This window comes from Pleuronectes platessa, chromosome 18 (assembly GCF_947347685.1).
Source record: "Pleuronectes platessa chromosome 18, fPlePla1.1, whole genome shotgun sequence".
In the NCBI taxonomy this organism is placed as follows: Eukaryota; Metazoa; Chordata; class Actinopteri; order Pleuronectiformes; family Pleuronectidae; genus Pleuronectes; species Pleuronectes platessa.
In genome coordinates, this window is record NC_070643.1 from 15,851,542 (window position 1) to 15,878,837 (window position 27,296).

General features: G+C 42.5%; 1 protein-coding gene across 1 annotated transcript in view; it reads right to left on the minus strand.

Moving 5' to 3' along the window:
- The window catches only part of LOC128461649 (CUB and sushi domain-containing protein 3-like), a 307,734-nt gene that overhangs the window by 238,914 nt on the left and 41,524 nt on the right, over positions 1–27,296 (minus strand). The window contains 1 exon segment of the mRNA XM_053446673.1: positions 1,138–1,360. Within this exon segment, the coding sequence (XP_053302648.1) occupies positions 1,138–1,360 (223 nt within the window).

Genomic DNA, 27,296 nt, shown 5'->3' on the forward strand with positions numbered 1-27,296 from the left:
GGACGACATTCATGAATCCACGAAACGATGCAGCCTCCACAGAAAGACATGAGAAGGACGGAGAAGCCTCGTTCAAGGATGGAGTGCAGCAGCTAATCTGTAAACCGTTGTGCCGAGTCATGGATGCAGTTTTGCCCATTTTGTGGAGCTTTCAAATGTACTGACAGAAAAAATAAAGTTGTTTTAAGTCAGTAGAATTAAATGTTATCACAGACTTTTATGGGAAAAATACATCTAAGTCCAATTATTCTGTGTGAATAAAGTTCCCCTAACTAAAGGCCATTTAGATCGAGACAGTGGAGAAGTGATGAGGACTTTGTGTGCAACAACATCCGCAAAAACTTCACTAACAACCAAATCTCCATCTGTGTTTTTTTTTTTCAAATGCGAAAAAGATAAACTCTGCAATAACATAATAATGTAATTGCAGGGTTTAAAGAATCCAGAGAATGTGAACAGAGTAATTGACAGATTCTATCGATTGCCAGATAAAATCATGAGGCAAAGAGAGCTTAATAGCTTTTCCCTGAAATGATTTATTTTTCCTGTGTATTGTGTTTTCTAAAGAGAGGCACTCAATAAAATAGTTCAATAACTAAGAGGAAACTGCAGTGGCACTGATTAATCCTTGGCAATTTGTGTATTACAGCCAGGCAGCACCCTGTTGCTATGCGAGGTAATTTGAATCCAGCCCAGCACGTAGAACATCTTTAGAGCATTAATGTTGGTATTAAAGAGAAGTCTCTACAAAAGGAGGATTTATTCAATTTTTGCACTTACAAGCATTTTCACCTGGTTTTCTTTTGTTTGCCTGAATTCACGATCCCAGGTGTTTGAACATGATGACATATGATGTAGCTTATTACAGCTCATCAGCGTTTGGCAGCGACACAGACAAGCATCTCATCTTCAGCTTGAAAGAAGTTAAACCTGGCCGCAGATGAAAAGTGACCTAATAATACACAAAGGGCTGCGAGCCACATCAGGTGTTTGTGTCGTGCTATGTTTTCATGGAGATTAGAGCAAATGATTTCCTGTGAAAATATGATTCGGATTTGTCTTTACAGCCTCAATTTAGATGATTTTGGTGATATGTGTTTAAAAAAAATTGAAAACAGTAAAGATCACGGTTCCTACCTGGTCCTGAAGTTAGCAGGATGGGGATGTCCATCGTACAAGGACAGGAAATCATATTCTTCCTCTATGGCGAACGACAAGAAGATGAGCTGGATTCTACTTCCTTCCTCCCCGACGATGACCCAGGTGCAGTTGGCCCCGTTGGGATAGCCGTAGGGAAAGCCCGGCGACTCTATACTGCCGTTTCTGCCTTTCAGCGTACCGCCACATGTGTAGATAAAACCTGGAGGAGAGAAAAGACAGAACATTTAAATTTATCTTATCATACTTTCATGGATTGTATGGCGGTAAAAAAAAAGTTAGTCCCAAAAAAACACAAGAAACGACGGCACAAGATAGAATATTAGCACGACACAATAGTCAGCATGTGTTGCGTGTGAGACTAAGTAGTTACTTTACCTTCACATAAAGAAACACACACAAAACTACACAAACACACACACACACACACACACTCATTCTGGACTCAACAGCACTAAGTACTATTTTTTTCCCACTTTTTTTTTTAATAAGTTTAATTGATAGTGTGAACCTGAGGCCCCAGTCCAATATGAGTGTTCCAATATGCATCAGTTCCTTCCAGAGGTGTCAGTGGCTGAAAGAGTCTTTTACTTAAGTATATTATTTCTTTACATCACTGTAGGAATAAGCCACATGTCAGCACAAGAGACACTAAGTAGGTCAGCTGTGCTCATTCATCCTTTCATTCATTCACTCCAGGTGTGTGTGCAGTTTCTACCGCTGTGTTTTACCCACAAACACCTGCTTATTCCCTCATTGAGCATCCCCCCCCCCCTGTTTCAGTTTGCTCTGCACCACACTGTCTCCAGCGCTCTGTCCTCTACCTGCTCGTCTTGATCCTGATAGTGTATTTGGGCCCTCGCCAGAGTTTGTTTGGATTTCCCCTCCGTCTGACCCTTTGTACTTTTGTTTGCCTGCTTGGCTTTCTGTATCCTCGTTTTTATCTAAGTAAAGACTTTACTCTCACATCTGCCTCCCGAGTCACGCTCCTGGGTCCCTTCTTCCGAGAGCCCTGTCAGCTTTGGTCGGATATCTCCCGCTTTCTTTGATGCTGATGTACATGATATACGTCGAATGTACCCGGGGCCTTAACAGTTGAATTGCGTATTTGTCAGGAAGCCCCACAGCTTCGCATTGCTGGAGTTTATAGTGCCGCTTTAGGAACATAATCCCCCCCACATGGAGGGCACAGGTCTGCCTCGCCCCGGGAGCTGGTATTCACATTCAGGGTGAGGCCCATCTTGAACCCGCGTCCTCTGACAGACTGGATACTCGGTTACCGCTGAGCTACCACACCGCCCGACTTAACAGGTTAAATCAATACAAGACCAGCGTTCTCCTGGATTTTCACCTCTGCGCCGCAACGAGATCAAGAGCTCGATAGTTATTTTCTCTCCAAATCACTTAACAACATGTGAGAATACACACCAGCACATTTGTCGGCCCAGCTTCAACAAAGCCTTTTGAAAATAACTCACAGATAGAACTGAGGGACATGAACATTATTTTCAACAGTAATTGTGTCTCTTCATCTGAGAAAACGACAATAGATGAGAGAAATGAAAAATCTTGCAGCCACTATGCACCATCATCAGACAGTTAATGGATTCTGTTGGGGGGTAGAGAACATACTAATTGGTCTTAAAGGGCTGATATAGGCTTTTAATTATGCCTCTCTGTGTATGGTGGCAGACAGGGAGGAGGAGGAGATGCTAAACTAATAAACGAATACACTGCAACAGGTATTATGCTGACTTATCTCTCTGCACAAGACAGGAGCATCGTAACCTCCATTCCTCCTGATTCCAGGTGCATCGCTGTGTATCTTCATCCATGCTTTAAAACAGCATTTAGAAACTAAAAAGATTTCCAATAGCTCCGCACCAGAGCACATCTCCCTCGATTCACGTGTACAGGGGATGTGCACGGCCACGTAAAAGGGGATGCAGTTTGTCCACTTCCAAAAAATACTCAGCAACGGTGAAAAGGACAAGCGAGGATTTCTTTTCTCAGATGGAGAACGAGATGGAACTGTTACCGATAGCAAGTTTCGAACAAAGTTTTGCATTCACCGCTGGCGGTTGAGTCGTGACTGATAAGAACCAATCAGGAAGCAAATGCAGATGAGTGCGTTATCACCCCCGTCACTGCCCGTGCGGACCAGAACGCAGCCCCAGAGTTTACAGATAACTTTTCAAACTTGTCCGTTTCAGGCACTCGAAAAAAAATTTGTTTATAATCATCATGCACTTTGTAAAGTTTGTTTACATTCATCTTAACCCACATCCAGTTTAGATGACCTGTAAGTAAGTGTTGCTGCCGTATAACACACACACTCTACTCTACAATGGTGATCACTATAAGTGCTCTATATTTAGAGGATTCCAGTATAAACAGTAATCAGAAACAGCAATTAGAGTTGTTCCGTGTCTTTCTGTGATGATGAGGTGACACAGCGAGACGCTTTTAACGACGACAAGGGGGTTGTGTTTGAGGCCATCCTTCGCACATCCGTTCACAGGCTGCCTGTACTGACTAATTAGAAGTGAAGCTAATTCTGCTGCTGTACTTCTTCGAAACCTCCACGGGTTACAGCACCTGCTAAATGCCTATATTGTAAAATGTAAATTGTAATTGATCTCTTTGGTCTTCATGCTTTGCATCAGAATCACTATCCCCCCCCCCCCCCCCCCCCCCCCCATTTGATCTAAATGGTGCTTTTGTTTCAAACACACCACAGGTGTTAGGAGGAAGGGGGGTGTCCGGGAGCGAAGTCGGCCCAAAGCGTTTGTTGTGATGCTCCTATCGATCCCCTCCCCCCCCCCCCCCCCCCCCCCCCCGGAGGAGAAACTCATCCTCACTTCTTCCACTCGGCGGGAGAGTCGGTGTGCAGTGTCAGCTTATACAGTCCAAACCCCTCTGGTGAGCTTGGGGGGATTTAGCATCATCCTGCTCAAGGACACTACAGCAGAGAAGAAACTTGCCATGATACTGGACTTGATCCAATGTCTTCTGGCCTGAGGGATGGTTCTGTAAAGGTGTTTACATCTACACCACATCTATACGTGTGTGTTTGCATTATTTTTGCATTTCCAGTGCATGTGAGTGATATGGACTGGCTTTGGCTCGGTTGGTATAGCGGGTCGTCCACTAAGGAGAACGTTGGTGGTTCAATCCTTGAAATAAGTTCCTAGATAAACAGGATCCATTTACCAAATCTAATTCAGCCCCTCAGGTTTATACCAAATTAAAAAAAGCTGTAACAGTGTTTCATGCTGCAGCAGTTTGTCCTTGGTGTTTGATTATAGAAATTGCTCTTACTGTATAACTAAAGCCTGAGATTCCTCGGCCTAAATTGATCTCCTCTAACTGCAAAGCTCATATCACGGTGATCATCCCCTGCCTTTCATGTTCATGAGCCTCCTGATTTGCCATAGCAGCCGGGGCCACAGGGAGAGCCGGTTGATCCCACTGGATGCTTTTCCAACCAATTATCCAAGACAGAACCCCAACCAAAACTGTTTGTGTCTCCATGTATGTGTGTGTGTATCTTTGCACAACCTTCATTTACCCCGACAATTCCAAGACCATCACTGTGACGGATATAATGACCAATGGCAGTCTGAGCTGCAATTAAGGGCTGGTATCTCTGTCCCTTCACAACCAATCAGAGCTGAGATGTTGAGGAACCGGGAGGGATAGGCAGAGCCATACAAGAGACACACAGCAAAGATCACACACAGATATGCACCAACACACACACACACAGAAACACCTACAAAACTAATATATAGTATATAAGAGAACTGCCATATACATTCACAACATTTTACTTTGTTTTCCTTAAAAGGAAACAGAGGCCTAGGAATAGTGCTGGCAGCCCCACCTTCATTTTTCCTATAAGACACTGCAGGAAAAAGATTGTGCACAGCACAGCGAGAAAACAACATATTGAACTGCCATCTTGGCTCCGTGCAGAAGGGGAAGATCCATGTGGTTACCTACAGGAGCTTAATTTTACGATCAGAGTTAAGGGGGATTTATTTATGCCCCAGAAAGCGGAGGTTCACTTGAGGACAGCAAATATTCACACATTCAAAGAAAAAGTCAGACACATTAGAACCTCGATCCTACAGGATTAATGTTTAATAAACTCTTTGATGGAGTAGCGTCCCCATATCCAAGATAATACTCGCTTGGATGGATGGAAACTTTATAGAATATTAATCATGATAAAGTTTTGAGACTGTTTATTTGATTCCTCAATTGATCCGACAACTGAACTGAGTGAATCAACAATTTAAGGGTGTACTTTACGAAGAAGGAAATGAGTAACGTGCATTAACGCAGCCATATAATCACTTTTCCATGGGTTTCTTCATATGTCGACGATGCACTCTAATGTGTCTGTTTCCAATGAGCAGATGTTCAATAAGTATTATAAAGTTCTTGGATCCAATTTTTTTTAGGGGGGGAATTAACCAAAAGTCTTTAATCAGAAGGAATTTTCACACAGCACATGTCATATATGTTCTGCCAAATACACAGACTCATTGCATATTGCACATGCATATGTGACTGCAGTCAAGATTTTGTAAGCCTATGTAGAGCTGCCTCGAGCAGAAGGGACAGGACTCAGGCTTAAGCTCACACTAGAGCCTTATTACTGGAGCACAAATGAACTGCTCTGCCAGGGAGAAAAAAGACCGAAACACCCACTGAGGTCTTATTTTGTCACATTACAGTTGCCAGACTGCAAATAAAGCATAATATAAAGTGCAATTGGAAGTTTATTTAGTGTGATGATGCAATATGTGAGGCGTTTTACTGCACCTCCAGTCACACTGGTTAGAAGTTTCTTAACAGCTGCTGAACAGAGCCTGTGGGTTTAAGACTCCATGTGATGTTTCTTTCTGTGGTAAAGGCAGCTACTGTAGAGATATGGCGAAAAATGAAATCCCTCCTGTTGCTGTTATTTCTAACTGTAACACCAGTCGTGCTTTTTGCAGCCTTGAGTGCCCCTGTGGATATTTTTATATGAAGTCGGTGAAGCTGAGAGAAGATTGAGGGACTGGGTATGAACTGTGTCACACACCCAGTTAGGACTGCTGCTACACTGCTTATACTGCTGCCACTGTATGTGATCACCCTGTATAGAAGTGACAAATACCTTTACTTTGTCTATTTGCGGTAATAATTAGATTACAAAAACATAAACAATTATATTTTCATCCTCTGCAATCAACCATCTGTGAGGTTCAAGGTTTTTATATCCTTTATTGTTTGTCCATGTTGTCTACAATGGTCCAAGAATACCATGGAATTGTGTTGTAGTGGTTACAGTATGTTTCAATTGAACCCTGACACATTTTTGTGAAGTCAGAACAATAAACAACATGTTAGCAGTTGTATTTAGTATCGTCCAGCCAAACAACCATTCATACTCTGACCTACAATCAATTTAAAGTCTCCAATTTACCTAACCCAAGTCATTGGACTGTTGACAAAATTGGGAGAACCTGGAGAACATGCAAACTCCAAACAAAAAGACAATTAACTCAGTCCTAACTCAGTGTCGACTTCCATTTCAATAATTTGTCTGTGGTCTTCTACATTGTTGCCGTTCACAGTCAACTTAAGTAAGACATGAGATGACTTGAGAATCCATCAGGTTATTTTCTGACCTTAGCACATCACACAGTGTCGTCCTTTAAATGAACCAACTTCATTAAATTGAATCACTGGGATAGAGGGCGGGAGGGAAGACAGTGTGACACAGGGACAGAGATGGAGAGCAGAGTAAACAGAGAGAAAAGGACAGATTTCCCCTCGTTCATCATTGCACGGGGGAATGAAAGGATGATTTAAAACTCATCACTCAGAGGGACAGAGGCGAGAGAGTGGAGGAGGAAGGACAGAAGAGAGAGAAAGAAAGAGGTAGAGAGCAAGAGGAGAGAAAGAGAAGGGAAAAAAGGAGGAGAGAGAGAGAGAAACGGCGAGAAGGAGACGGGGGTAAAAGAGAGACTAATTATGCTGACTACCAGACCAAAACTGACAGGCCTTCTCCGCTCACACGCACACATGCACGCGCAACCACAGGGTCACAGAAAGACATGAGCATTCGAACACACGATAAAAAGACACAAACACCAACACATTCCACAAGCACAGGGGGAAAGAAAGACATGCATACATGTTGAGACCCAAACACTCACATGTGAAAGACATAAATGCACACATAGATACACACACACACACACACACAATGAGAGAGAGCACATGGTCACAGGAAGAAAGGCATATCTGAATATACATACACACACACATACACACACACACACACACACAAACATATTCACATGTGAAAGACACAAATGCCCATAGATCTGAAAGGGATCTGCACATAATTCCATTGAATTACTAAACACAAACACACACACACATACACAGACACACACTCCCTGACCACCCTTCCCTCATGCTACCGCTTGCTTAGCTCACAGTTCTTAACCTTGTCAACCATCTCCTACAGATAAACACACACACACACAGACAAGCACACAAAAATAAAAGCCTCCTCAGCAACTTTGACCTTACAAGTTAACCCTCAACCCACCAACTCTGCTGAATCCTCTGTCCACCAGGCCCCACACAAACACACACTTAATCTATCCTGAAGAAAGGATGGACCAAGCCGCTCTGACCCACAGAAGAGCAAGCGAGAGGATTTAGCACTTTATTCTCACACAACATTTGCGTACAGGTCGTGGAGTTGAGTGGCGTACGAGGACTTTTGGATATACTGTGTATTGCCAGTAAAATGCAAAAATCCTGCAGACTCACACCCTCTAAAAAGAATATCGCCTTTTGTGGTGAATATTAAAAAAGAAGATTTGGGGTGTGGATTTATTTAACGTGAGCCCCCCCCCCCCCCCCCCCCCTCCCCCATGTATACACACTCTAACACACACACGCACACACACACACACTAACTTAAACAGAGATTCTAATTGGCAAACGGTTTGTGGCTGGACAGTGTTACTCCCAGGTGTGAATTTGTGCTCTGATACTAATGAGCAGAGGGGTTTAGCCAGGAAAGAGCATGCGTGCTCAGCAAAAATTTGCCTGGATAAAAGAAGCTTAAAGACAAAGAAGAAAATCGTCTTCCTGAATTGAGTGGATTTAATGAACCCGGGTCTGCAATATAGGCTTGATCTCTTTCCTCAAAGCAATATCTCTTCTTCGAATGTCTTGGATAATACTCAGCAGGGAAAAAGGCACAAGCTTTAACAAGTGGCTTACGCTGGCAACACTTTCAAGGTAGTCCAGGTTTTACTGTACAACTTGGTATAAAGGTTGTACAGCAAGAAAGTCCTTGGTTAGAACCTGAGAGTGCCCGTGTCAGTTTTCTTCAGGTAGTCCAGCTTATTCCCACAGTCCAAAGACAACTAGATTAGGTAAATTAGAGAGTCTTAACTGCCCTTAGGTAAGGGTTAGAGCCTTTACAATACATTGTGTTCGAAAAATATACAAGCCGCAGATCATTTTGGAATAAAGGACAAGATGGTGAATATATCTTGACCTACGTTGGTACCGCAGAGGAGTTGCCGCAAAGGATTGACACAAAAAGATGGAAGGAAAGTAAATATAAGCAGGTAGGTATCTTTTAGCTTGTAGTAGTACTTTGCAAAGTTTATCTTGGTTAAAGAGAATAATACCTGCTGCTTTTAAAAATCTGAAATTGACATATTTGCCATATAGGTGACATTGCCCACACCTATATGCCAAAGGCTTTATACCCTTTGCCAGAGGGCAAACACATGCTGAAGTCTCCAACGGTCCCCAGACCTATTAAAGACAGCGAGTAAGACATCATTGCACAGCAATTGAGATTATTTAAACCCTCCCAAATTCATTACACTCTATACATGAATACAAATCTACCAGTACAGTGTGAACATTTGCCTTCACAAACCCTGATATAAGCCTGATGATTTTGAGGTGGCAGAATCAATTATAAGCTTGTCATTTTCTAAAGGGATCCCTGTGATGAATGTACCCGTTTTCACATGGTGGTGGCTGCTAAATGAGCAACCAGTGAAATTAGCCTATTCTTCATTTAAATCGGACCCATGGTTCCCCCTCAAGGTTGCTGGATGTCCCCAGTTCCTACTTGGTGGGCTAGCAATGGCACATATCAGTGTGGGTGTGCACACATTCTGTAATCTAAACTATTACTCTTGTCCTCAGCAGTGCAGTAATATTACACAAGTGCATCTCTGGGAAGAAAAAGGAAGCAATTTAAATTCTCTTCCATCTCTCTGCATCGCTCTCCCTGTGTCTCCCACATTCTGTTTGTCCGTCTCTCTTTCATCTCGCTGCCTCTCTCCCCTCCTCCCTACATCTCTGTCCGTCTCCGGGGACCTAAGTGATACCAGATTCACTTAAAGGGCTATTCCGTCTAATCTCACAGCCTCTCATTTATGATTAAAGAGCGGCTTTCCCGACGGAGTGTGCTGACCAATCAAATCGTTCCAGACGGACAAACCACGTGATTATTATTCTGATCACAGCAGCTCAAGCTCCCTGGCCAAAATGAGACACGTGTGTGTGTGTGTGTGTGTGTTAATATAAATGAGCTGTTCATGTCTCTGGAAATATTGCAGCCAATCTCTTAATTTTACTTGAGGGAGTTTGGGAAATGAGAAGGAAAAAAAGGAAGAAGAAATGCAGAGGGAGAGGGTTGAAACAGAGTAACATAGAGGAAGACAAACCCAAAAGCGGAAAAAAGGGACGGCTGAACCAAGAGTTGAGTGGCGGGGGCAGACAGGGGGAGAAAGAAAGAGATAGCAAAGGTAAAAAAATGCAATAGAGATAGACAGAGCAAGAGAGAGTAAGCATGTTTGAAATGTCCCATTGGTTCCTGCTGTCAGGAACGCTTGTCAGCCAAGAATTAGACTGCTCCACACTGCCACTGACTGACAGTCAGCCTGCGGTCTAGACTATACCCTGGAGTGGTTGAGGCTAAATAAGGGAAATGGCTAGAGAGACACAGAGGGAACACACCGGGCTGAAAATCAATTTATAACACTGTCAGTCAGTGGCAGGATGGGAGGATGGGATCAAGGTAAGGGGGGAGAGAGAGAGAGAGAGAGAGAGAGAGAGAGAGAGAGAGAGAGAGAGAGAGAGAGAGAGAGAGAGAGAGGGAACAACAGCAACAGGGAGACAGAGGTGAAGAAAGGGGACACACATAAAAGGAAAAGACAAAGACAAGATCTGAGCAAACAGTAAACAAATGGGACTGATTGAGGAAAGATGAGAACCGAGGGGACTCTTTGTTGTGTTGAGGGAATCGGATAGAAAGAGGAAGGGAAGCAGCGGTGGCAGGAGTAACTGGCATGTGTGCGAGTCGCGAGGAAGTCTCCCGCTTTAACCTTCAAGAAAATCCCAAGTCACAGTGGTGAGACTCAAGTCAAGTGGAGTCGTCGCTATAAGCCAAGCTGTTGTTTACATGCTTTTGAGATCTGACTCCAGATTGGCCCACTTTATCTCAGCAGTCAGTGACAGCTTCTTCTGAGAGCCCATGCTGGGACAGCATGACTAATCATTTAAATAATAATAAGATAACCCAAGATCACTTTTCACATTGTACTCTTGTCACTTTTTAATCACTACTCCTTTGTTCAGAAATTGCCTGGTGTAGGGATAACACAATGTAATTATGCATATTACACACCTACTTTCAGACAATTTAATACAGGGTTTGTTACCTTTTTTTTACTATTAAATTCATTCTGTAATGCAGCCTCTAGTGACTTGAAATTTGGGAAATAAAAAAAAAAGACATTTTAATTATCCCAACTCGTCTCCCACCACAAAGGGATGAATTTAGAATTTAATAAAAAGTGTCCTCAGCAGAACACCTTCAGTGGCTCCCCCACTTGGGCAAAAAAACTACAACCAGAGCAGGGATAAACATGGAATCTAAAGAGACACCACCTACAGACTCCACGGTTGTAAAATGTTAAAGATTTATTGGGAACTGTGAGGCTAAGTGGAAAAGGTAAGAACGTGGCTCGGCATGGTAGCATGTTCCTGCTAAGAGAAGCTGTGCTTGAATAGTGTGGACTTCAACATGTACAGAAACAGAAGGAGTGGACATCTATTTGTTTAGTTGTGTTAATGTCTAGTTTTTGAATCTTTTGTTGACACTTACCACGAAGAAACGATACTGTACCTCAATTTGAACAATAATTAATTGTTTAAGTTTGTTAGCCTACATAATCAAGATAAGACTAGTTTTGTCTATGCTAATAGTTATGCTAATTATCTAAATCACTGGGTGAGATAGTAGTTTAGCAAAACAGATTGCTTTATGCTTTGCAGTGGATGTGCCTGAAGCTTGGTGCTTCACAATGTCACAATGACAACAGCAGATCAGTTTCTTACTCTTGATACACAGCATTGCTATGCTTATGTACCATAGTTATATAATCCTCTTATCTACCATTTTGAGACTTTACACACGCATTCATATAACACCTCTTCTATCACATGCCATTCATACATGGTCAGCACGTGAGGTAAAATGGGGTTCAGTATCCTGCAAAGAGACACTTTGAAATGTATACGTGAAGAGCCGGGGATGGAACCAACAACCTTCCGGCTAGATTTCATCGAGCTTCTCTCAACTCATACCACAAGCATCTCAAGCGAAGCAAAGGAACCACAATTCAGACCAGCTGCTGTTTAAATCATCTCAAATCAAAGTGACTGAGCAGCGTTTCCATTGAAGCCGGCAAAGCCAACATCCGAGTGCTCTGTAAACACAGGTGCTGGACTGGTGTCACAGCAGTGGGTGAGTGTGATCCGTGTGGAAAGAGTGTGTGTGTGGAGTAAGATGAGTCAGACGGATACAAAGATTTACTGTTGAACCTCGTGGGCGAGTTGTTAGATCAACAAAATAAATGAGATGGACCTTTGCAACCCGATGGAATACACACCCTCAGTTAGTTCCTCACAGTTTGTGTGCACCCGTGGCAAAGACAACACTACGTGACAGCTATTACACATAAAATCAATCAGTCAAATACAAATGTTGTGCTGATTATTTCTTTTTTAAATCTCTAAGTACAGCAACAACATGCTTTATATCATTTGACTCACAAAGACTAGACTGTCTTTAGCACTCAAACTGGATATATGCAGTTGTCGTACAGAGCACAAATGCATTCAAATGAAAGTGGAACGCATCAGTATTCCATATTGTTGACGAGTTGTAGAAACCTACAGTAGATTTACTGTCAAAGCCATTTTGAATTCAGAGGACCTTTTATATCCTCCTTGGAAAATGTAAGTGCTATAAATTATACCTCACGACCTCACTCAATGTTACTTTCATCTTAATGCTATTTCACCTTAATGTGTTTTCATTTTAAATGTGATCGGGCTTTCAAAGTCAAAACACGCATCCCCAGTTGACCTGGTCCTATGGTGTACCTTCCAGCTGCTCCCAGTTAATGACTGTGGGTTTCTCTATGGCCCTAATGGACCAAACTCTTTCACCAAAGGCCTGGATGTACTTTATTATTCCTACCTCTCTCTCAAAGGCAATTTCTTCAACTAATTGGAACATTTCCCATGTTTACAGGCATGTGAAAGCATAAATACTTGCCATGTGAGCATGTCTGCTAAAATGGATTTGAATGATTACTGACTTCCATCCATTGCTACATATAATTGCAGGACTGCTGGCAACATTTTAGCTTTTAGGTGTAGAGCAAGATTGTTTTGTAGCCTATGACCATGTCCGTCTTAAGCACGCCAAGACCTCAAGCTGCCACCAGGAAGAGGAGTAGGACATATTATTTTGAACATGACTGTATAGACAGAATTAGCTTACTTTGAGCACTATGCCCAGCAAATTGCAGGCTCTGGCGCACACATGTATCCTATACAGAGTGTGTTTCTAAGTGTAGCATGATGGGTCTAATAGTGGCTGGATAAAGGGCTTCTTAGACCTCTGGCATCGTATAGGAGGGTGAGTGGTGGGAAGCAGGGAGGCCAGGAAGCGATGGGAATAAGCAAGCACTCCCTTTGGCTAATAAATTAGAAAAAACTAAATCAGCTTTCTAAGAAAGTGGGTCACTGAGAGCAGGCAAAGAATGCTAAGCAGACGGCATTACTTCTGTCAATGCATGTTCCTGAACGCTTGCAGAGAACCAGTGAGAGAGTGAGTGACGACTTGTGCTCAGGAATTATTTACATATTTGATAATGGTGTTTTGTACAGAACAAGAGAAACGAGGGTCCTATGAAGACAGAGAATTTCTGCAATGTCACAACAATTTTGTTTTTGTTTTTATTGTTAATTTCATTTGATCAGCTCGTAAACCTCAGTGCATTTAATGAGCCCTGCTTTCTCCGGTGCACACGCAGGGACACGGGGGAAACATATATCGCGTATACTTTAAAACTCCCACTGATTGGCAGATACCACACGGCATACGGATTAATGAGACAGAGAGAAACGGGGAGACAGCTGCTGTCTTGAGGGGTTACTATTGATTTGTGTCTGCTGAATGTCATCATCTCCAATCTGACTAATGAGGCCCCGCACACACAAACACACACAAACACACACACCAACAAAACATACAGCCTCCTGTTCCACTCCTCCTTCAAACAGTAAAGTTGCTGTAAGTCTGTTACCATAGAAACATGGACTGAACTCCACCCAAATACTGCACTGGTTCGCTGAGATACCCCATTACCCCACAGTTCCCTGCTTCTTTCGCTCGAGCACATTTTCCTCTTTCTACCTCTGTTTTTCATCATCTCTTATTACGTTTGGCCTGTTGTCGTACCTTCCTCTATTTCTCTCATTTCACACTTTTGTCACGTTCATTCTCTCGCGTAAAACAGAGTGATTTCATGTGCAAGACATATCACCCGGTTATGTTATCCTGTTGTCTTTTCCAGAGGTTTAATTCTCACAGAAACTAAACACACACACAGGCAGAGAAAAAAAAAAACCTTGCGTTTTCTTTTTCATTTTCCATTCCTCCATCACCCTCTGTCTGGCAATAGCTTATGCATAAAGCCACTTTAGGATGAGCCTCTTAAGAGGGCAATTACAGGATTCAAATTTAATTTCACTTGTCTCGAGATGCAGTGTACAGAGAGGTGGAGCAGAGGAGGCAAACATGCCAGAGGAGTCACATGCCCCTGTAATTTACTGATTTACCATTTCTCCATTATCTCTTAACGACACTGTCTGCTCTCGGTCACGCTGTCTGACAAAATCTGAGAAATAGCACAAATTTACACCTTTTGTTTCCCGAAGACTCATCGATCAATACATGCGTGAGCACATCAGTGATTGAGTAAATTGTTTCCGAAGCCCATTAAGAACGGTTCCAGTTATGCAACATGATGTTAATCACAATTTAACCGGCATTTTAATACTTTTGAACAGAAGCTACATCGTTAACCAGACATTGAATCTCATGTAAGACCTACACGTGCCTATACCGAACCTTCAGCCAAACCTTAAAACATGTCATCAACACAACACTTGCCTGCCGTGTTGGCAGAATTAGGTCCCAACAATATGAGTAATACCGGGGCCACACTGAAACACATGCATACCCCGAATAACCAGGAGTTACGTAACAATCCTGCTGCTGAACTGAAAGAGTGATTTCAATCAAAACAACATGTTTTTGTCTCCATTTGTTAGTCATCATCTCTAAACTCACGGAGGCTTCAACGTTTCATATCAATAAACTGCAAGTTTATAACAACAAGAAATGTAAAAGGTATTTTATGATTTAAGATTTGAATCTGCATTGGTATGAGAAAAGGAGAAGGAAAGGAGAGTAGAGGTTCTGAATACATTATAGCAGTACTGAGATGTACATGTGTGTCCATTAGAATTTAAATTTGTGGTTTTACTTCCAAAAACGACAATGTAGTTCCACATCTCGTCTTTATTTCAGACCAGGTCGGTCAGCCAGTAACACGATCACAAGGGATTGAAGCCGTCTACTCGGGCTAGAGAAAACGGCGATGGTCTCAAAGGACTGACAGCTCTGATACCTTCACAGTACCTATGTAGCACGTACACTTGCTTTACCATCAATGCACACACATGGGAATCGCACTTTCTACAACACAAGACCTTTAAACTCATTGGATTTCTTCGACAGTGCCTTGGAGGAGAGATTTAAAAAGCACAGTCTGACGCCAAGTGTGTTATCTCAATCCAACGGACTCATCTTGTACGAGATAGCATTGGTACTTCAAGCAACGCCATTTGGATTCACCTAGCCAACTCTCAACAGTGAAAGTGCATCACAAAGCACTGCTTCACATGAATATTCAAGGGACACTTTCTGTCACATCGAGCGCCTCTGAGCAGAAAAACAAACCTCTGATCTCAAAAGTAAGTTGAGGATTCAGGAAGTTAAGTCTCGTTATGAGGAATCAAAAGACAATGGAGTGACTTGGGACCAGCGCACAGCATTGCTCTGAGCGACAGCTCATCTGCGTAAGTGTTCTAGTTTCTTTTTCTTCCCTTTTCTACTTAAAACCTTTATTCGTCCAGGGAAAATCCACTGAACACACATTTTCAGCCTCATGTACACACATGAACTGATAACCCCTACAAGGGTAGCCCCAGGCTAATCTGTTGCACCACCTCCAGTGTCATGATTCATGGTTATATCTCCATGTGATGAAGGTTACAGTCCAGGGACAGTTTTACTAGTTAAAGCCCATTAGTTAAAGCATAATGACATGCAGCAACAAACAGAGGGATATATTATGTCAACTACATGTTCGGTGCTTCCTAACGCAGTGGAGACAAATCATCAGACACAGATAATCTGACGGTAGGAAAACAAAACAACAAATCTTCCTATTGAAAACACTTAGGTCCAGCTGGTTGGTCAGCTTGAACACAGTGAAAGCTCTGATCATGCAGAATTCAGCTGGCTGTCATGTTTGGACTGTCTAGTCTCACAGCTCATCACACAGAGGAGGCCCTCGATCCATAAGGGCAAGCATAAACTTCTCCAGTATGTCCCCACAGACATATACACACGCACACACACACACATGCACACACAGATCCCTCAATTGACATTTCCTGGGGTGCCAGATTAGCAGCAATCCAGCTCTTCTCTCTCTGCCAGAATGGATCAATGAAACACTTCAGAACCAAACTTGGCAATCATGACCAAAAGGCTTAGCCGTACACAGTAATCAAATTATTCCAATTACTGTGGGAAAAACACTGACTCAAATCAACTGCGTGATTATAATGAACTTCTGGTCATATGAATGCTTTAACGCTAGTTTGCGTTCAGATGACTTGTGACATAAAGGGCAAGTGTGGGCAAAATGACAAGCTCCGGGGTTGTGAAACAGCCCCGAGGCCAATCTGGTGTTTACTGTGTCGTAGCACACAGTGATTTATGATAGCGAAAGCACAAAATGTATGACTGTGTGTCCTACTTTTTCTTGAATCTATGGAGCTTTGTAGGTAGCGAGAGCCGCCTGAAGGACTAGAAGAGGTTTGATGTGAAGACAACCAGCACTGCGTGTGCCTTTGTTCTTTTGTAGCTGAGGGATATCCTATGAGGCTTCGGTTATGGTCATGCTACCAACACGGATAACGAAGTGGCTCTCACTCAGCCCAATGAATGAGTTCCACATAGAAATACTGTCCTGGTTGTATTATTAAAAAAAAACATTCCATAAGGCCCTAAATTATACAAATTATAACATTATAAAATCTCCTCCTACTACTCACTCTGCATGTTTTCAAAAGATGAGAAGGGCCATTTTGCCCCTTTTCTGGGCTCCGAGGCTAAAAGCACAATTTAAATTCTCACCATTAGGATCAGCCAGTAGCTGAAAACCTGATGCACTCTGAGAAACAATAACAGCCCTGTGCATCGCGTCATTTAGACGGTGAGATGAAACAGTGGTTGGTACTTAGAAACAATGTTTAATGCATGGATGAAAGTGCCAAAGCACGCTGACACACATGGAGGAAAATGTCACTGACAAAAAATTGCAACCCACAGGACGTTGCCCTCATCCTGTCAGGGCTGTCCCGAATACTATTTCTGGGGCTTTGAGGTTACATTTAGAATTATGAGCAAATATTTGAAGCTGGGAGCGGTGACGCACAGACCTGAGATGACTAAATCATAACGAATGCTGCTGCATAACTGATAAAGGCGGATTGCTATTATTGCTTCATTGGCGATTTGGGATGTTTTTAGTAAAAAAAAAAAAAGCATTCGAATAGGGATTTAGATGTCATCTTCCATGGCAACAGTCAAACCTTTGAAGCTTGAAGATATCCAGGTCAGTCCCACATCCTACACTCGCTTTGAGATTCAGCTGAACAAATGCTGTCGAAACTTTTCCAAATCCATGAAGCCAAACGCAATCTCCTCTCCCAGGTGACTCATAACTGACATCACTGCCCCATCTGCTGCAGCGGTAAGACGCTTCCTGAAGGAACCAGCGCGTCATGATGGAGGGTGGAGGGATTCATTTTGTTCACCTCTGCACCACATGCTTCCAACTTGACTCTGGGTATAGACCTGCAAATTTCAAGCATTCAAACTGCAGCTATGCTGGGGTTTTAAGGTCAGAACCCTTATCTACTTGCATTATTCCAGATATTTTGGAAAGTAGAGACACTGTCAAGTCCAATCAGGTGATGCTGGGAGTTGGTCCACTGGCTACTGCGTTGAGATACTACATCGAAATAAGTTGTACAGTTTCTGTCCGCAGGGGTAACATCTGTGGCAGCTTCATATATGTCAGTAAAATCTCCACTGGTGCTGTCAAAGCAGTTGTTTCAATATTTATAGAGAGCCGAGTGGTTCCTCAGTCTTTGTCTCAGCTGTCCTGCCAAGGAGGAAGCTTGTTTAAAAATCCCAAAGTTCAAGATATGCTTTAAAATACCTCAGTAATTATACCGAAATTCCTTTTCATCTGAAAGAAATGTAATGTGTAATGTAAGACTTGTGTAACTGGTGGAGTCTAGCAGTGTCTGCATTGTGATTTATTTGATGGAGAGGTCAGATCATGGACGATCTCTGTTTATTCTGACAAACCAACTGAAAAGAAAATCCACCATCGGTCAATTGTCCTGAACAGCTCTGTTCCATATATGTCTGTGGATGATAACAATGTCTTCATACTACCTCAACATTTTTCAACAGCATAACCCTTATTTATAAGAAACAACATGGACATAAGTGAAGATACATCAATAAATACATTGAGACAACTAGCACTTTTTCGTCATTGCAAACAGATTCTAGAGCCATTGGTGGACTAAGGCTACGACACTAAAGGGTACGTCTGTGCTTAAAAACAAAAAGACGTGATGCTGAACAGACAATTCTGAACATCCGCTCGAGCAATAATCCAGCCTACGACCCTCCAAAGACTGTTTGGATTGCTTTGTAAGGGAGAAAGGGGCTTTTGGTTCAGCAGGGCCACATGGATGACAGGAAGTGGCTTTGGAAAGCAGTATTTCTAAAAATGCTGGTGATGCAACTCATTGGATAATTGTTGTGCAATTTGTGTACGCTGCCTCCGTCTTTATCAAACAAACATTAAATGTGTTGCAGCCGGGGCAAGATGCTGGATTTGCCTTATTGGATCTGCAGCATTATCTCTCTCTATCTCTCTCATACTAAAAGACAAGCTATTAACAGTTTCGGTAATTCAGATAAGGGCTGACACTGTCTTCTTGTAATTGGGTCTTATCTTTCATGTTAACTGAAAGGTGTATTAAGGCCTCACTGCTGCTCAAATTGTTCCTTATTTCTCAAATTGTATTCCTGGTTTCTCTTGCTCAAACTTGGCAAACATCTCAAAGAAAAGCCCCCGCAAAGAAACCAAACAACAATCAGATGTGGCAACTGTACTGACCCTGAAGAGGACATGTCCATTTCTACAAATCAGTTTGTGGTTCCGGCTGAATTCTGGTTTCAAGCACCCCATGTGGTTATAATTGGGGGAAGCCAGTGGTTAGGCTGCGTTGGCATCAATCGATTACGGTGTATGTACATGGGAACAGCCACTCATTGCTGCTGTGATTAATCACGATGGAGTCTAGACTGAGAATTGATTGTTTCCAGCCAATGATTAATTCATAAAAATGAGCCCTGCAGACAGCTGTGTCAGTCCAATGAATTATGATAGTGATATGTTTAATGAGTAGAAAACGGTGACAAAAAAAAATGAACAATCCACAGGACTGGATCAAATGTAGTTACCCCAGGAGCCTCCGCCTCGGGAAGCTCATTATAAACTCGGAGAAGTCTTTGACATTATTGATTGCTTTTACCTCCGACCAGCCGATGTGCATATGATCGCATGGAGAGAAGCAGCCGGTTGAAAGCGCAGGACTATAGACACCTGGGGGCTACAACAAGTGGTGCTGTTTACATCCCTGTTCCAAAGGGATATTTCACAGAGTTAAAAAATGCACTTTAGAGAAACAGATTAAATAAAAATGGTCGAAACCGATGTAGACTTTTAGTTAGGCTCTGGAGATACTTCTAAATTCTCCTTTTCTTTTAGAGATGTATAATCTCTAAGCTTAAACTGAGATAACCTTGACGAAATCACGAGAGACGGAGAGTTTCATTAGTCAAATTGGTGGCGGGACCCTTTAAAATGGGGAATTCAATACTCTTTTGGGCCTAGTAAGCCTTGTGGCCTTCTTTACATTAGTGAGGATGGATTTAGGGCTGAAGTCTGTTGATACAGAAACAGTCAGGCAGGAAAAAAACAAAAAAAACACTTGAGCCAATGAAGCCGACCAAAACCAAACATAGTTTTCTATAGTGAAAGCAAACATAGAGAACTAGCAAGGGTTAAACGTAGATAAATCATTATGTGTCTCAGTTTGTTTAAAGCATAACAATACATTTATTTATTATTGTTGGAGGGAACGATAATGACATACAGGGAAATAAACTCAAGCAATGTCCAGAGCAAATGTAGGACCTTGGACAGGAAGCCGTGGATGTTACAATCCCATCGTAAATGTAAATGTAATTGATCCCACTTTATCTAATGTCCATTGTTTCTATAAAAAGCCACTAATGCTATTTGGGCAACTCCACAGCAGTAGAAAATAGCACTTACTGTACTTGTGCATTATTAAACTGTTTTATCGTAAAGTCAATAAAATCGTCCAAAAACCAACAAAAAAAGCTAAAGGAACCTCGGTGCGCTGAGCTCATAGGAAAGTTTATCGAGGTCACGGATTGTAGATGTTTCAGTTTCGTTTCAAACTAAAGTTGATGACTCAGCACTTTTTTTCTGAAACAGCAAAGTTTGAGAGTTTGTCACTTAAACTGTCAACATTGTTTAATTTAAACAGAAAGGCCGCGCCCACATTATGACAGCAGTTGCCATCTCCCATTTTTCACTTCTCATCATCACACACACACACACACACACACACACACGCCCTCGCTCACCCTCCTTTAAGTCTCTCTCTCTCTCTCTTATAGCTTCTGGTCCCCCCCCCCCCCCTCGTCATCTTGTAACCGTAGCAACAGGCAGAGGGTTGGGCTGCCAAAGTGGAAGAAAAAAAAAAACTTGGGGAGCAACAGAGATGCACTGAGTCAGGAAAAGATGATGTGAAAATTGCGAATCTCGAGTGAGCGAGTAGGGGGGGTGGCATAGAAAAAAAAGGGGAGATGAGAGCGAGGTGAGGAAGGTAAGAGCGGGAAAAGAGATGGATGTGAGGAAGAGCAAAAAGGAACGGAAGGACAAGAAGGTGGCAATCGTATTTCTGAGGGGAGACAAAGAGTGGAGTGACTCTGAAGTGTCATCACAGCTTATATAACCGTACAGATACATAATACACACTCCCCTGGCCTCCTGACGTTCTTTCTACAGCCTCCAAAGGCCACTTGACCGTGTGTTTGTTCTCCAAATAGATGTCCAGGTAGCAGACCCAACATGTGTGGCTCATGTGGTCCCAGTGTGTGCAGTGTGGAAATTAAGAACACGGCCCATGCATTTGAGAGACATGCTTTTTAAAGCGCACTGTCTTATATTTTACCGAAAAGGGGATTAATTCTAATTACAGAGGCTCCTTCCAAATTTTTTGATTTTTTTTTAACACATCCATTTACATGTGACAAATGTGATTACCTTAATACAAAGCCATATTCAAATGACAGAATATGCCTTTGCGTGTTTCCTTGAAACGCACTCGCATCTCCACCCTGAACATGAAGTTATGCAAATGTTTTAATGTTGGGACATTTTCACTCGGCTCTCAGCCCAGATTGAACAATACTCCCTCGTTTCTTTGCAGGATCCCTGTGAAAACATTTATTTCACTCAGTAAATGATGAATGACTTGAAGAACTAGCCCAGCTGGAAGCATCGCTAGGTTCTGGCCAAAGAGACAGACACCAAAGAAACTGGCAAGAAGCCCCGGTTAAAATGGTCACAAACACACACACACACACACACACACACAAATGAGTATGACAAAGAGGCACAGCTCTAACGAATAAAGAACTGTACCTGCCGTCTCCATTTATATTCTAGTTCTGCCAGAAAATTCACTTCGACCTGACTTACACTGGCTTTCCATTATATTTACTTTTTATTCTAGCGTTCAGTTTAATCCCATGAATCCACATTTAAGGAGAACCTCACATTACAGAGCTTTACACAGTAATTAAGAGAATTGCAATCAACCCGCTACAAAGTTTGGATTTAAGAGAAACATTGACAGGAAGTTGGCAGGCGGGACCTGTAAACTTTTTACGTTACGACCAATGAAATACAAACGAGCACAGTCAGTGGGTTTTTCAAAGACACTGGGGAAACCTGTTCTGTAGAGTGAACCAGTATGACCTCATTACGATGTTGTAGAGATGTGGATTTGTTTTGTCAGAGGTCCAAGTTAAGACTTTCACTACCTCACAGTCCCCTTACATAAACATGCTCACTTCTTCTGTGCTTACCTCCAAATTACATACATATACATGTAAATATAAATCATGGGTTTCCTTATTCTCAGTCAGAATCCACTCTGATTATCTAACAAGTTTCTGGTTCAAAGTCAAAGTTTAAGTCGTTTACCTGCTTCCACTTTCCCGTCAGTACTTTCAAGTACAATGAAGCAAATGCAAAATGATATCTAACAACTTTTAGTGTCGTTTACGGCAGGAAGTCCTCAAATGACACTTTTGAGGACAGGGTAAAATGTAAAGACTATGCTTGTGTAAATGCTTAGCTTATAATATTCTAAATGAGGCAGCGGCAAAGAGACAACAGGCTTAACACAGGAGGACATTTCCCTTCAAATTCTCTTTGCTTGATTCCAGATGAATGTGACCATACAGGCTTTTTTCATTGTGCCACATCATCATATATTCTCCATCCATCCATCATCCCTCTGTCCCTTTCTTTCATTCTTAACCTGGTTTTGTGTTTTACTGTAAACATGCTGTAGTGGAAATAACTTTTTGCACGCGGTTGCATTTCTTTTGTTGTGCGATCACCTTTGTCCGTCTGTTGTGCCTGCGTCCGTTTGATTCAGTGTCTCAGCGCGTGAATGTGTGTTTGTATGTGTGTGTGTGTGTGTGTCTGTGTGTGTGAGACTGTAAGGAAGGTTTCCACTGATATTGGTAATGTGGCTCTGTGCCAATCTCATTAGCTTAGCATGCAATGGGCAGCCTGCCCGGATAGACACTGTGTGTGTGTGTGTGTGTGTGTGTGTGTGTGTGTGTGTGTGTGTGTGTGGTGTGTGTGTGTGTGTGTACGTGTTTGTGTGTGTTTGCCTGTCTGTCTGTATCTGGGAGCGTCAGGGCCAGTAAATGCCACCACTCTGGCTGATGGTTCCAATAATGGTATTAGAAAAAGAGAGAAAGTGAGAACAAGGGAGAGATGTAGAGAGAAAGAGAAATAGTGTCTGTGAAAGAGAGGGAGGAAGAGACGGAGGATTAATGGATAGATAGTGACAGAGGAAGGGAAAGAAGGGAGGTGCTTTTTATAGAGCTGCAACATATGAGCAACATGGACGGAATGAAGGGAATCTCCTCTTTGAAGTTTGTTGTGTGTGTGTAAGTGTACGTGTGTTTCTGTGTGTGCTTGTGAGTGTGTGTGTCAGAGGGTGGTTGTGGGTGCAGAAGCCATTACAACAGAGAGGGAGAGGATGAAAAGCAACTGACTCTGTAATTGGTGGTTTGACATTAGCTGTCTGCATGACTGCTATATCCACGGAGGTGAGGAAAGAACAGGAGGGTGTTAGATGTGTGTGTGTGTGTGTGTGTGTGTGTGTGTGTGTGTGTGTGTGTGTGTGTGTGTGTGTGTGTGTGTTTGTGTAGGTTGACTTTTTACCTAAAAATACTGCAACTGATTCAGCATGTAAACAAAACACGAAAGTAAAATCTCCATTTTGATGACATATGGGTGATTTTTATCCTCTGTTCTATTTTCCCCCTTTTTCTGGTGGCCATACTTAAATAAAAGTTATGCTGCAGGGGAAGAAAAGTATTATTTTCAGAGCGTGTACAGTTGATGCTCATAAAGCCTGCAGCACTTTAATTAAGCTAAAAATGGCCAAGAATGCGAGTTGTGACATCACAAGAGAGTAAAGGTTAGTGAGTCTGCCTGCTGATGAACACTGGGAGTGTTTCGGTGAATCGGCACAGGATCATTTCCTTTCACGAAAAGCTACCCCCCCCCCCCCCCCTCTCTGTTCCATCCATCCCTTTATTAATCCAGCCATTTGTTGTTGCTCCCTGTTTGTACTCATCCATCATTTCCCCTTCAATTCATTATTTATTCCATCCACCCATCCGTCCTGGAGACAGATGCACTCGTTTAAATCGTTTGAAGCCAGGATTTGGACAGAGGCCGAGCGCAGTGCGATGACCGTGGTGGCACACGGGGGGGGGGGGGGATGATGGGATAATTGATTGTTTAATTAAGCAATTAACTTAATTAAGTCGGAAGCCACACCTGTGTGGATACACCTGTTGCGGTTGGCGCTCGGCGTCCTGCCGCAGATCCGGCGCCCGCTCAGGTGGAAGAGGCCGTTAAAGGGCATTTAAGGGAATCAAACTCAAACCAATTGGACGAGTGGAGTGAAACATTTCTCGTTTGATTTCCTTGCTTAAAATGTGTGTAATGTTATTACTTATCTCCATCCAGTAAACATTCAATTATGAAGATAACATCTAGACAACAAACTATCTGTATCTAAATGCATATATGATCTAATTGTGTTGCATTTTACACTGAGACTATTATATAGTAGGAGGGAAAGTGTATTTGATGATTACTAATGACACAATTACACAAAATACATCCAGAAATCCAGCCTGTGACTGGGAGCCATTTCCAGCTGTTAATTTGATGCCTAAACGCTCGTCTGAAACGCCACTGTCAAAACAATTAAAGCGGAATGTAGACACTAAAACTCTATTAAAATGAAAGCTAATGCAATTCAATTAAAACTTATGCGAGTATGTGTCATCAAATGCCCCCACGCAAAAGTAATGCTAATGAAATTGTCCTTAACATTTAGTTAATTGATACTTAAAACTTTCCATGGATATCAATATCAATTTAAATATAAAATCAAAATAGAATTTAGATCATAAGTTACATAAACAAAAAACCAATCAACTATAGTGAAATAATGATTGTACTCTCTGAACGTGCTCTAACTTAAGGTCTGTGAGCATCAAAACTACTACTTGTACATATTAGATGTGATATCAAAGACTTAAAGACAATTTAAGTTAAGCAATAAGTTAAACATGGTTGCACATACAGATGGAAGTTGCCTCCTTTAATTCACTTCTATTCTGCGAGCACCAATACACACACACAGGTACTTCAGCTCAGAGGGATCCAGCAAGAGAATTAGACCATAAAGTACCTACAGTAATTAGGTTTAATTTGTTTAAGAATGCAAAGCTACATGGGCAGGTCCCTGCAAACAATCGTTGGTGGAAAAGCTGATTCATCTACCAAGCTTTTAGCTTTTATATATAAAACAGCACCTGAGTCCATTTATACACAGGCACGTATGGTTTATAATAAACACATCCATGCTATGCAGGGTCAAAATAATCGGGTTACATTATGCAGGTTAACACACTGCTGCTGACTAACAAACAGGCAGTGGAATGGTCTTGTCTTCCCTCTGTGCTCTGCAGGCATCATACAGTCATGAACCGCCTGCAGCCTGCACACACAGAGACATCAAGCCGCACACACAAACTGCAGAGTCTTTCATATACGCTAGCACAGATAGCACATGCACGCCGCCTGCAGTGGGCTTAGGGAGCTAGACAGGAAAACGGCTTCAATTGACTGGAAGGAAGATTTCAACTTCTCTGGGGGGAGGGGGAAGGGGGGGGGGGGGTCACGACGCGGAGGCGAGGGGGGAGAGAGAGCACGCCAGGCCACGGAAGAGGCATTTCACCAGGATACACACACACACACACACACGAGCAGGCGTGCAGAGACACTTAGCGCCTAGGCACCAACACAACAGCTTGGCTTTGAACATTGTGCCCATTACAGATAGCTACGGAGATAGCGGAGGGCGCCACTGCTATGATGAGAGAACCAGAGGGAGAGCGAGAGGCGGACTTAAAGAGTGACAGGAAGAGATTAAGAACGACCTCTTCGTTGTATCTAAAAAAGTCAATACGCTTTCTGAGGGCAGGTTCGAAATCACAGCCGCCGACGTTTTTCTGTTAGTCCCTTCTCCCTCTTAAGTGTTGCTTGTCCTCGGAAGGCTTTTGCTCAACATGCATGCCCTCAGCAATCGTCGTTTTAATACTGCTGAACATATTCAGACCCGGGGGCAGCCCGGCAAAACCACTGTTTTCTGCTTTTGTGATTGTCAAGCACTCTGCTTAAGGGCAAACTGGAGGTAGCTGTGACGGGAGCAGAGCGTGCCTCAGTGACTCTTAACCATGTCCACTTTTTTCCCACCTCCTTTGAGATTTCACAAGCATGTTCTCACCCTCCAAGCTTTTTGACACCCACACAAACATACATAGACAAACACACACCCACACACACACACACACACACAGTGGCCCTGCTCTGACCTGGTATCTATCTTGGCTGATCCAATCACAAGTGAACAGCTCTGAGTCCATTCAAATATGAATGAAAATGTTAATTTCACATACTATGGGAAATACAAAATTACCACCTTTTTTCATGTCACGTAAATATCAATAGACCATGTTTTGATTATCGCCACAAACACAGATAAAGAGAATGAAAAGACTGCATCAATCAGGAACTCCACTTTGGGAAGAGAGCAAAAACAATAATCCACGCAGAGGCTGAGCTCCACTTTCCTCCACCTGACTCCACAAGTAGCATTAAGAACAGCGGTGGGGATCACATGAATAACTCATGAACATGTCCCTTCCTGACTGGGAAAGTGTAGATGAGGAGAGATGTCAGTGGCAAGAGGAGAAAGAGCGAGGGGGAGATAAAGATGTTGATTATTTTTAACATATGTGTGATTGCTTTTTGCAGACTTCCATTGTCTTTACAACACCGATCGACAGCCTGATATAATCGGCCTTCCAGGCGAAACTGATTGTATGTGGGAGTATGTACTGTATATGTGTGCAGTGATTGTGTGTGAGCCTGGTATCAAATCGGTTTTCAGTGGGAAAAAACAAAACAAGGGGATGAAAAGAGCGAGCATGAGAAAAAGATGAGAGCTTACATACACGAGAAGAATACGACATAGACACATTCAGCCATTTGCACATAAAGGAAAACACACACATACACACACAGATACACACACGCCTCCAGCACTATTCCTTGTAACAAGTCAAAACAATGTGGCAGAACTGACATCTCACATTAGACCACAAGGCCTTAAAAAGACCAAGCGTGTGTGTGTGTGTGTGTGTGTCTGTATGTGTGTGTTTAATGTGATTCACTCTTACAGATAAATGTCAGGGGTTAGTGTAAAGTCAACGTCTTAAGAGCTGCCCAAAGCTGTGAGCTGTGAACACTTTTTTTGAAACCCTTAGCGTAAAGTTGGACTTCTACAGGTTGAGGCGATGT